A 13,323-nucleotide genomic window follows, 5' to 3' on the forward strand; every position below is an offset into this window, starting at 1 on the left:
TTCTAAAAGTTTAATCTTTCTAAAACAATCAAGATTGCACATGACCCTATCAACATGGAATAGGCATCACATCCAAGTTCATGTTACAAATGTAAATGTTTCCTGTAATTGATAGTTTCAATTAATTCCCAGTGTGAAATTGGATTTCTATCAAATTGGGCATGCAAAGTAACAAAATCTGCTGGTGAAATTCAGTCGGTCAATTAGCATATGGAGAGGGAAAATTGAAAGATACTGAGTGTTTTAATTCAAACTGCTGACAGTTCCCCATGAGCCACAGATGCTGCTCAATCTACTGAGTTTCTGAAGCAGATTGCTGCTCCAGATTCAAACTTCTGCATTCTCGTGTCTACAGAAATCCACTTTGTCTTTGCCTCTGAGGCAGATGCTCACACAGGAAACTAGGCTTTGGCCAATCAAGTACACTCCACAAATTACTGGATGTCTAGGAATTGGTTACATTAGTGTTATAATTTACAGGATACCTGCATCATTGGGAACTAACCAAGTTTAAAATTGCTCTACCATCACGTTAACTGGGTGTATTTAAGAGACCAAAAAGAGAAGTGATCATGTCAGCAATTTAAACTTTACAACAAATTACATTTTTTCTCCATGACTTGAAATTAAATCTATACAAACATTTCATTGTGCAGTTGGGATAAGTGTCAATATATGTACAGAAACAGATCACAAAATTACCAGGTATTTTCTGATATGGAAATGTTTCTAAGTAGCTTTCTTGCATTATTTCTTAAACTTAACTAAATTTTTCTGTGCATTTTATTTTGCATTTATAGTGACCTTACAAGTCTCAATTTAAAGATGTTTGCATATTTTATTAAACATAAAAAGCACAAGTCCAAAAGAAACAAACTACAAAAGTTGCAATAAAATATTTTATTGAAACCATGCATATTTCAAATATGTACCAGGTGTAAAAAAAATCCATGCATTTGTAAATGCTGGCCTGCACAAAGATCAACAAACTAAATTACAATAGATTACTTGCATATTATGTGGGAGGACATGTATATTTGATTGCGTACCATACGAATGTGCAAAATCAAGTCATTAGCTCATGAAGCTAGATGCAGCTGCATGTAAGCTTGACAAAATTACATCATTAGTACGTACAGCAAAATATATACACTGCCTAAAATGGAGTACATTTTGACATTGGGCATTTTAGGAACAATTATGACCTTACCATCTCCATTAAAGTATCAATTTTTCCCCATATCAAGGAGTTCAATCGAGTCATTCAGCTCAAGTTCAAAACATTACTTGTATATTTAAAAAGAATGGTTTTGGCACTAAAATGAAGTGGAACTATCAGTGTTCTGTGGCAGTTCTTCATGCACAATTAATTTGTGCAGTATTCAAGCAATAAAATAGGGAAATAAAAAAGCTACCCTCAAATAGCACATTGTTTTTTTAAGCTTTAATAATTGGTGGGGGGGGGCAGAAGGAGAACAATTGTTATATTTGCACATATGCTTAACAATTTAGTGAACAGGTTTATATACAATCATCCTGCACTCTACACTAGAAAGAAAAACACCAGGTTGGAAAAAATCTGGAGTCTTGAAGTTGCATTTACATGTACAGCTACTGTAAGGAAGAACTTACAACACACTGCTTCAGTCATAAATTTATTGCTAATCCTTAGAACCAGATCTAGACCTAGACATGGATCTAGATCTTGACCTGGACATTGATCTACTATGAGATTTGGATGGAGACACGTTTTCAGATTTTGGCTTTGATTTCACTGGTGACACAGGAACAGACCCTTCCCTCGATCTTGAGCGGGATTTTGAACGTGACATTGATTTAGTATCTCCATTGCCATTAACTTGAGGGGATCTAGATCTGCTGTTTGACTTATCACGCAAGTCAGATTTAGATTTACTTGGAGACCGGGAACGAGAGCCATGATCAGACTTGACTTTGGAATTACTTCTTGATCTGGATTTCTTTTCAGGTGTCTTTGATTTGGACCTGGAATGGCCCTTGCCTCGTGATCTAGATTTGGAGAAGAAAAATAAAAGTTAGGGTTTCCATTTGACAGTTCATTTTACAGAATCAACTTAAACTGATTACCATTCAGAAAGCATGTTTAAAACTTATGTATTTAGAATACATAATGTAATATATTACACACACGCACAAACTTGCTGGTTCTAAGTTGAAGAACAGCCCAGAATCTACCAACACACTTCAGGTCTCCCTCATAAAAATTGCTGGTGAACGCAGCAGGCCAGGCAGCATCTATAGGAAAAGGTATAGTCCATGTTTCGTGCTGAGACCCTTTGTCAGGACTCCTCCGTCTAGCGGAATTAGTCCTTACTCTTAATAATTCCTCCTTTGGCTCCTCCCACTTCCTCCAAACTAAAGGTATAGCCATGGACACCCATATGGGTCCCAGCTATACCTGCCTTTTTGTTGGTTTTGTAGAACAATCCATGTTCCAAGCTACATCGACGACCGCATTGGCGCTGCTTCCTGCACGCATGCTGAGCTCGTTGACTTCATTAACTTTGCCTCCAACTTTCACCCTGCTCTCAAGTTTACCCGGTCCATTTCCGACACCTCCCTCCCCCTTCTTGATCTTTCTATCTCTGGAGACAACTTATCTACTGATGTCTACTATAAGCCTACGGACTCTCACAACTACCTGGACTATTCCTCTTCTCACCCTGTCTCTTGTTTTAAGTCCTGACTAAGGGTCTCAGCCTGAAACGTCGATTGTACCTCTTCCTATAGATGCTGCCTAGCCTGCTGCGTTCACCAGCAATTTTTATGTGTGTTGCTTGAAATTCCAGCATCTGCAGATTTCCTCGTGTTCAGGTCTCCCTCATTACCGTCTTAAAAAACACTTACCTACCTGCAAAGACCATCAGCTGATTCCTATGCAGTAGCTTATACTAAACAAACATGCAAATCATTTAATGCATGCATTGTCAGCATTTGCCACAAATAAAATATCAACACACATCAGGTCCTGACAAATAGTTGATTACTTAGACAAATGACTCCCAGGAAGCTATGATAACAAAGAATAATCCCTGTAGATGAAGTTTGCCATTAAATTCCAAATATTTATACCCATATGAACTGCCAACATTCTAATTTACACATGGATAAGGAGTCAGAATACCTTAAGAAATCCAAAGCACTAATTTACTAAGCAAAAGTAAAATCAAATCTATTTACATATTCACCTCTTTAGGAATATGATACATGATTAACTACCTAAACTAACGAGAGTGCCCAAAAAAAGACAATTCCAAACCAAAAAAAAAAATCAAGACTATTGCCAGCTCCAGAAGTAGCCTAAATGACACAGCATGAAATTAAGTAACCTTTTCCAGAAACAGCAACTTCACAAATTATGCTTGGATCTCTAAATGCAAATATAAAGTTCCACAGACATTAATCCTTGTATCAACACTGCTGACAATTAAAACACTCTGCCAATTAAAAAAATAGAAAAATAATCCTACTCACCACTTAACACAAGGATCATACAAGCTTAGAACCTTCAACTAAATCCAAGCTCATGCTTCCATGATAAAGTAAAATCACCTTTAAGAACTCAAATACTCCAAGTGGACAGAGAAATAAGAGTTACATCAATGTTTCAGATAGATGGCCTTTCATATGAATAGAAAAAATTAGAAATCTGATAGGATGAGACCAACATAAGAATGAGAGCTTGGTGTTTTATTCAAAAGGGCTCAGAAAGCTTGTTAATGGAGAAACAATTGAGATGCGAGATCTGACACCTCCTCGTATCTCAATGATTGCTTTGGAATCCTCTCCTCTAACAACCTCAATGACCCCTAATACTACGCAATTTGCTTCTACCTCCTCCCCAAGACCCACAAGGAAGACTGTCACAGCCTCAGACCATTCCTGCCCAACAAAACCAATTCCTTCGTACTTGGCTCCAGTCTTTTTTCAAGCCTACACTTGCCTCACTTATTTCTGATGCACTTTGCCAGTTTGACACTGGGGAAACCAAAACAGATTGGGCAACTACTTTGCAGTCCAGTAGTTATCCAGATAACTAGCCTTTGAAAAGTTTGTGTCAGAATTGGCTTTAATTAGCTTACACTCTTTTACTTCAAATTTCCAGCAACTGTTGTGTTCTGCATCACAATTCCAGCAAGTTCTTCCTCTTCCCCGCACTCCCTTTATTTACACCACATCCAGAATCAGCATCAAGTTTAATACCACTTGTATACAGTCGGCCTTCCTTATCCCCAAGTTCCACAGGGGTGAATTCAACCATGAATCCAGAAAACCCGGAAGTGCTCTTCCAGCACTTGCTGTTCGAGCACGTACAGAATTTTTTTTCTTGTCATTATTCCCTAAACAATGCAATATAACTATTTTACATAGCATTTACATTGTATTAGGTATTACAAGTAATCTAGAGATGATTTCATGTATACGGGAGGATGTGCGTGGGTTATCGTGGATCAGGATCAAAAAAAAAACGGAAGTTCTCTTAGTAAGTTGGAACAGGTACATCCGGTATTATTTAGCGTCAGTTAGTCAAACGTTTGTCTTAGTACATATTTTACCTTTCTATGCATAAAATACTTAAGAAATGCATGTTTCAGCGCCGGGCAAGTTCGATCCAGTGACAGATCGCTCCCGAGCGCACTGTCCATCCCTGCCGGGTTGATGTGGAGGATCAAAAACCCAAAACCCAATAATTAAACCACTGCGTTGCTTACTGATAGTTGTAGCTTTAATCGGGCAGAGCCTTTCTCATTTTATCCTTTAAAATTGTTCCGATCGTTGACTGACTGTGGCCTAACATTTTTCCAACGACCAATGGCGTTTCACCTTTTTCTGATCGCTTTATTATTTCCACTTTATTTTAAATCGTGATTGAGATTACTTTCGTGAACAGAAACACTGCGGATTCAGAGCTCCGCCGCCGGGTCCTAATGCCCACCGCACTGAGACAGGTTAAATAAGGTCCGGAGTTCCACAGGGTCCTAAGGTCCACCGCTTGAGACAGGTTGAATAAGGGACTTGAGCATCCGTGTTGGAGGAACTCAGCAGGTCGGGCAGCATCCATGGAAAAGATCGGTCGACGTTTCCGGCCGGAACCCTTCCTCAGGACAGTACTCTTTGTCCACTCAAAAATCTAATGGCAGAGGAGTAGAAGCTGTTCCTCCAAATGGATTAGCTACCATTAATAATCCTTCAACTCAAATCCACAGTAACTGGTATCGTCTCTTCATTTCAACATTACTGCAAGCATTTCTTGTCTTGGAATCTTTTGTCCTCATCCTCTACAAATTTCAACATGCCTGTTTTGTAATTTTATGCCAATCTTGAAGGGACATCAACCCAAGTTAAAATTATTTCTCCTGCAAAACTGCTCTACAGATTTCCAGTATTTTTCTGTTTTTGTTTGAGACCATTAGCTGGTAGTTTTATTGTTTTCAATGTTTTTATAATTTACCTTTGCCCCAAGTCACAATATCAGATTGATACAAATTATTGAATTTTGTTTAAGACATATCCATTAACTTTAAATACTAGTCCTAAACCTGATGACTAACTTCAATTGCAATAAGCCAAATATATAAATGACACCCACAAGAATAAAAAAAATGCAGTTGCTGGAAATCTGTAGTAAAAACAGAAAATTTTATGAACACTCAGCAACCTATAAACATTTGTGAAGAGAGCAATATAGTTAACATTTCAAGATAAAGAACCTTTATCAAAACTGGGGGGGAAAAAAAAGTTAGCTCAATACTGAAGAGAAAATGCAGAAGGGGTTGAAAGAGCAAAGCAGATACATCTAACAGAGTGAAGACAAGTTACCATCACAATGGAGAAACCATCCATATATAGACTACTTTATAGACACCGGTTCAAACTGTAAGACCAGCTCCAAGCCTGCCATTTTTAATTCTACATTATCGCTCCCAATCTAACTTGTCTGCCTATGGCCTTCAGCACGATTCTAAAAAAAAAGCCCAACACAATTGGAGGAATAGTTCCCAATATCCCATCTGGGCATATCACAGCCTACTAGACAACATCAAATTTATTAATTATATTGCTCTTGATGGCCTCAATTGCCAATTCTGCAATCCAGGTTAACCAGATGTAGTATTGTAACCTACGCTCTTACCACTATTTCAAGATGTTTCCTGCTGTCCTGGCCACTATTTCACAGCTTATACGTACCTTCTCAAACCAGATGACTTCACCAAAAGCTTTTCACCACAGCCACCTCATCCTATTGTGTTTAAGTTCAATTGTCATTCAACCATACACATGTATACAGCTAAAGAAGCAGTATTCCTCCAGGGTGCAGGTGCCTAATAGTACAAACATTCACACACAGCAAATACTACAATTCATGTTTACACAGGAGTTCTAGATAAGCAGATTTGGCTAAATTACAGTCTATCTGTAAACCCAGATATTCTCTTAAAGCCATCTAATCTTTTTACTGCAAACTTCTTGCTGACAGTGAACCAGTCTCCAGCTGATGCCAACTGGGGCCATCATTAGTTGTGAGTTGCATTAAGAATAGAATACGAAATCTCTACAAAACACCAGACCTATTCTCTCTTCAAGCCATCTTAAATTGCCAGTTGCTGTGCTACCTATAAAAAGGTATTTCAAGCCTAATATTTGGATTAGCTTAATTTTTCACTATATGAAAATCAGATGTTTGATTCTTCATCTATATGCTTCAAATGTCATTAAAAAGGAGTTTCTAGCATGTTAAATCACATTAAGAAACCAATAATTCTCATTATGCTATATATAGTGTGCCTTCCAAGAACACAATAATATGAAGTATTTCAATAATTTACTTACCGAGAGCGTGACCTGCTCTTTGAGGCACTGCGAGATCGGCTTCGGCTACTCCTACGGCTTCTACTACGTGAATGGCGCCGACTTCGAGACCTAGATCTGTGAAATAAAAAGTGCTATTCAGTAATAAAGGTTGCCAGAAAGTGATTTCTGAATTATTACTCTTTAGTATCTAGAAATACAGTGCTTATAGACCCTTCCAGCTCTTCGAGCCAGGCCACTAGCAGCCCCCGATTTAACCCTAATCTAATCATAGGACATTGAACAATGAACCTTCTAACTGGTATTTCTTTGGGCTCTGGGAGTAAACTGGAGCACGTGGAAGAAACCCACACATTCCACAGGGAGGATGTACAAATTCCTTCGAAGACTCCGGGATTGAACTGTGAACTCCGACACCAAGTTGTAATACTAACTGCTATGCTACTGTGGTTTGGGATTACAATTTCATAGTACAGTGGAATCCAGTTAACTGGGACATATCAGGACCATTTTTGCCCATTAAGCAGCTGCCCTCATTAGCTAAAGTTTCATGGAAATAGTTACCAGATACAAACAATGTTAACTGAGTAACAATTTATGAACAAATTAAAACACTACCAATATCCCTACAATATTATAAAATTGTGTATTAGCTCCTAATAGTTAATACGAGAGGAATTCATCTGCTGTGTTCTTTTGATTGTAAATAAACAAAATCAGATCAGACATCTACTGCAGATAATGCATTCATGCAATGCTTTCAACAATAGCATCCTCCAAAATCTTCATTTTTATTGTAATATTCAAGATGACTATCGATACCTTCAAATTCTTCATAGTTCCTAACTTATTGAAGTAGCAAAAAAATGTTTCATTTCCCCTCCCAGCCATGTCTTGCATCTCAAAGTCTGAATGCTTGAAACCAGTAAGCAAAACAGTTCTGAAACATCTGACCTCTTATTTCTTGCCTACTAATAGTTGACACAAACACATGCAACTGACACTAGTTGGACTGTTTGGCAACAGCCTCCTGTCCCAATTTAGCAGCATAATTGTTCCAAATAAACAAAGGGAATTCCAGTAGTTATTGTCTTTTAGAGTTGTCCCAAATAAATAACTGCCCCAATGAACTGGATACAGTTTATCTACATTTGTTATTTGAGGAAATCCCAGTGCTAATGATCTCAAGTTGAAGATAGCAATAAGATTCAAAGAACCTCAATGATGCATGTTTATTATGCTCTTGAAGGTTATGTATTTTTGCACCACTAATGGCCTCTTAAACAAATCAAGATTATACTTGAGAGCAGATGGGAGAGTGAATTCTTGAACACTGTCGATATGGCTGTCAGCAATGAGAATGCTTCTCTGAACAAAAATTCCAAAAGATCATTCACTGGCCCATGCAATATCTATGCAATGGGCAAGAGAGGAAATTGTTCAGGGTGCTTGAAAGAGTTAATTATGCATTGATGCTGATGATATAGCATTTGTGTTATGACAGGATAGTCATTACTGTAATAATGGATGCAGGTTTTCTCATTTGCACACACCCCCCTCAAGTCCACTAGCCACACTAATGCTAGGCAACATTGATTTGAGGTGCAAATTGCACTGCTCTTCATCTCATCTTGAGCAAAAAAAAAGAGTGAAAATTGAGTTTTGATTTAAACAATGAAAATGAAAGTCAACACAACTTAGGACCAGCACTTCCCCCTCCACCTCAACACAGCAAACAACAACATACAGAAGGGCCACTAATAATGCTTAACATTTCTGGATTGTGACGTAGCAGGGGTCCCCAACCTTTTTTGCACTGCGGACCCGTTTAATATTGACAATACTCTTGCCGACCGGGGGGGGGGGGTCAACAGTGCGTGACAGGGAATGAGGGAAGGTGCAGCTGACTCATATCATTTCATATCGCCAAATCATATTGTTTGCTTGCAGCAAATGATATTTTGGTGCGATGGTTGGGGACCACTAACATAGAGCACAGAAACATGAACCACACAGAGATATGTCACCACTCCTTTATTTGAAGACTCTCAAACAAATCCAACTCTGTCAGTGATAGTTCAACGATGTCAAGACTAATATTTTAGTGCAATACCACAGAATCTGTGCACTGTTGAATAAAGCATAAAAACTCTTGTATTTTGGCCAGGAAAAGTTGTTTTAATTGACAAAGCAGAGGGTTTGGTCAAGATAGTTGCTAACTTTTAAGCAATGCTCATGATGGAATTTAGTTGCCCACTATTACAAGAACAGAAGCTAATTAATGGAATACAACTTGTATCTTTCTTCCAATCAGCACATCTAATCTCAATCTGCCTCCTATCTGACCAATGCTATCTTACATGGCTGAAATACTGCACCCCATTTCTACAAATAAAAGGTTCTCTCCTCTTTATTGGGAGTATTATGGAGTACTTTCACACCTACCTCTGCACTCTGATGACAGGGTTTAGTTTCCTGTAATAATAGTTAAAGATTCAAGACAACTCTTTTAGAAACTTAAGATAGCTACTTGTCAGATCCTTGTATACCTCCGCCATGGACTGTCCCAAGCCCAGTCGCGAAAAGAAGAGAGGCATGGGGCTAGTAAACCCATCCCATAAAAACCAAGAACTACACAAATGCCAACAGAAATTCTGAAGACCCCCACCCACAGGGAAGGAAGCATCTTTACCTAGAAGACATATGTGGGCTACACTGGAAACAATTTGAAAAACTGGCCCAGAACAGAGGATTCTAGCTAGCTGCTCTCTGTGGCCTATACCCCATTAGGGGTGATGAGCTTAAGTTGCCAGACCCTTGTGCTAAGAACTGTACAAACTCCAAACTTAACATACAGCATGGATGAAGAGAATAACAGAACACATCTGCTCTTCATGAGTAGCTGCTCAGAATCTATCACAGTAGCTACCTCCAATTATGTATCTGGGTTGATCTTGCTTTAACTCAGTCCACTGAATCTGAATAAGAATCAGGTTAATTGTGCCCCAATTAGTGAAGAGCCAAAATAAAACACAGATACTAAAAAAACCAATATTTAAAAGAAAACATTAAGATTAAAGGGGTCAGGCAGCACCAGCAGAGAGAAAGAGCATTAAATGTTTTAAATCATCAATCCTTCATCAGAATAGGAGAAGCACTTAAAAACAAAGGAAGTTGTATAAACTTAATAATTGGACAAAATGCACCCTTAAAACAAAGTTCAATATTAACATTTCTCTCAACAAGTTCCAATTGTAAATTTTTCAGTTTTTACTTCCAATGGTTAGTGGCTCACCAATGCTAAGCAGGTTATGAAATTCTATGCTCACCGGGACCGACTGCCAGATGAAGACCGTCTATTACGGGGCCTGTCTTCAACTAATCGTATCTTTCTTGCATTGATTTCACTGCCATCCAACTTGTCCAAAGCGCGTTTCATATCAGAGTAAGACCTGAATTCAATGACACCTTCATTCATACGCTGCTTATGAGCATCTGCATAAGTCACTTCACCTGCTTGCCTCATGAAATCCTTCAAAGGAAAAAAAACACAAAAGATAGAACAATGGACCTTCATTTATTATTTTTTTGTGTGGTTTTATAAGCAAAAACATTGAAAACTTACTTTAAGATCTTGCCAGCTACAACGACTTGAAAGATTTTCAACGATGAGCCTGAACTCTGTTCGGACAGGTGGCCCATATTTTTCTCTTCCATTTCTTCTATATCCATAACCACTGCTGCCTTAAGATGTTCAAATAAGGAAAAAAAAAAATCAGTAAGTACTCAATTAAAAATTATTGGGAACATTTTTAATGAAAACACAGAAAATAGATCATGATATTAAATAATCTTGTTAATAAGTATTCTCTTTTTGTATTTACATTATATGCTAAAATTAAGTACCATGCATGTCTCCAAATGTTTTGGCAAATATAAAAAACTAAATATTACATTATGTACTTACATTCTAGCAGATTTTAGAAGTTTGGTATAACACACATATGGTAACAGGCACTTAGTTCAGATTAACCAGATATGTCTAACCCTTGGCATCCTCATCACCCAGGGTTTAATGGCAAAGGCAGCTGTCGTCATGGCTTCCATTAGGTCAGCCAAACGCCAAAGGCTACATAATGTAAGGCAAGGCCAAAGTCAATCGGAACAGGCAGACATCTTAGCCGCAATGGATTCTTTCAATTAAAAAATCAAGGTCTCATTATTAAGGTTTGGATGAATAATTTCACTGTTATAAAATTCAATAAAATTGCTATTGGAATTTTTAAAATTGAATTTAATACTTTAACCAAATTTTGTTGAATAAAACCACTCACTGCGACCACTACCATAACCACCATAGCTCCCATCACGCCGCGGTCCTCTTGCATGTTCAACGATGATACGCTCGCCGCAAAGCTCCTTCCCATTCAGCTCATAAACTGCATCATCTGCATCACGTGAATCTTCAAACTCAACAAATCCATATCTGCAGAAAAGGGATAAAAATATTTCCAATCTGTGTGTATCTTACATAAACAGTTTATATACAGTTAATTCAGAAATCCACCAGAAGGATTATGTCTGACAATAGTTTTCAAACAGTGGAAGAGGAAGATTAAAGTTAAAATTATTCAATATTGTTAACCAATTGTTCATTAATCATGAGACAAGTGTAATATATGGAGTTAGATCACAGATGAACCACAGTCTCACTGAATGCAAAACAGACGAGGCAAAATGGACTGCATCTCAGCCATTTCAATAAGGAAAAGCTGATGAAGTAAAAATCGAGTGAAAGTATTCAGTTGCTTTAGGATGATTGTTACAGCAAACTATGAAGCTGTACTCTTCATGATTATAGATTAAGCCTAAATGACAGACATCACAAAAAAACATGAAAATATTCTTCATTCCCATAACATATGCATCAGTTCTCCAAGAGAATCTTATTTTCAGCTCTTTCCAAAAAAAACAATTTATATTTTTTCCAAATAATCATTATCCTTTTGAACAAAGTATGAAATTTGCTTCCCCTAGGCATTTTATCACACACACAAATTCAGCAACCATCCCCCCACTCTTTCCATTGTTCTTTTGGCAACCAACTTTAAATGCAAAGTAAGCAAAACCTTTCCATTGATTTCCCAACCTTTCCCAAAGTTTATGTTCCTGGTCAATGTTTGGACACATTCACAGGTCACCGCAACCCTGAAATATAAATTCCGAGACAGTGGCGAGACTTTTACTTCTGGTGACTCTCAGGCCAATGTTCAAAAACGCTGGGTTTTACATGACCCGTCCGAATGCTACTGGTTTTCGTCAGTTTGATGAACACAATTCGTCATCGGTTAAAGCACGGAATGTAAATAAAAGCCAGTCTACGATAGAATCCATCTCTCAAACCTCCACGTGGAAATATCACAACTGCAAAGGTTGCAACCCAAAATAAAATCATTTCTCGGGTGGAAATCCGCCACTTGAGAAACCGAATAAGGGAGCAAGCCTGAATGAAGTGGGTTGCTGCACAACTACCTGCCGGAACAATTCTGCAGTGAACTGGAATAGCAGTCTGCATCATGGATTGCATTACCTTCCTTTTAAAAACTAAGCGAAGCAAACACTTAGCCTGCCGCGTGTGCGGGTGCCGGGTTGAAAGAAACTCTCCTCCTGCATCGCGATTGCAGCTGATGGCCTCATTCCCCTCCCCCTCTCCCCAAACTACCAGCGCTCGGCCTGCTGCCGCCATTTTCTCGCCGTTCCACGCGGCAGAATTCCACATCCAACCCCCACCCTCCATCATTCCCTCAAGCTCCGGGTCCGCGGGCGGTCGAGTTGCACGGCTAGAGAGGGAAGCTATAACAAATGCAAGCCCAGGCCGCCGCCAGGTGTGGGCCCGGCCAAGCCAGCTCGGACGACTCCCAACTCGCCCACCCCCCACCTTACCCATTCTTTAGATCCACTTCCAGCAGCTTGCCGTAGCCCTTGAAAAACCTCTCCAGGTCCTTCTCGCGGACTTGGTAGCTCAGCCTCCCGACGTAGACGCGCGGCATGGTTGCTGCTCGCCTCCGAGCGCCAGCGGCTCCCCCGGGCGCCTTTGTGCTCCGCGCCGATGTACGGATAACGTGGAAACTCAGGCGCACACCCTCCTCCCACTTAGGAACAGCGCGCCCGTCGCCACGTCGCCCAAACCTGCCCTCTACGTCACCGACAGCTGCGTACGGGGATCAACGTGTACTTGAGCGCCAGCATACCTCACACACTATCGTGGGAGATGTAGTTCTTATCATCACTTTGCCCACGTCTGAACTTCAATCATCTGCAGTGGCCAAGGCTCTGATGGCAACTTGCGTGGAATCAACAGGGTCAAACAATTCCGAACAAGAGAACATCTGTAGATGCTGGAAATCCAAGCAACACACACACAAAATGCTGTTGGAACTCAGCAGGCCAGGCAGCATCTAAAGAATCTCAGCC

The 13,323-nt window shown here is 39.3% G+C and overlaps 1 protein-coding gene across 1 annotated transcript; it reads right to left on the reverse strand.

The window, feature by feature from the left end:
* Nucleotides 1-881: 881 nt before the first annotated feature.
* On the reverse strand, nt 882-13,016 carry LOC140187045 (serine/arginine-rich splicing factor 6-like). Its single transcript, XM_072241938.1, has 6 exons — nt 12,793-13,016; nt 11,184-11,335; nt 10,475-10,593; nt 10,179-10,381; nt 6,871-6,966; nt 882-2,028 (listed from the first exon to the last, which is right to left on the reverse strand). The coding sequence occupies exons 1-6, from the start codon at nt 12,897-12,899 to the stop codon at nt 1,662-1,664; spliced, it is 1,044 nt and encodes a 347-aa protein (XP_072098039.1). The 5' UTR covers nt 12,900-13,016; the 3' UTR covers nt 882-1,661.
* Nucleotides 13,017-13,323: the final 307 nt, after the last annotated feature.

This window comes from Mobula birostris, chromosome 2, assembly GCF_030028105.1.
Source record: "Mobula birostris isolate sMobBir1 chromosome 2, sMobBir1.hap1, whole genome shotgun sequence".
NCBI classification, from domain to species: domain Eukaryota; kingdom Metazoa; phylum Chordata; class Chondrichthyes; order Myliobatiformes; family Myliobatidae; genus Mobula; species Mobula birostris.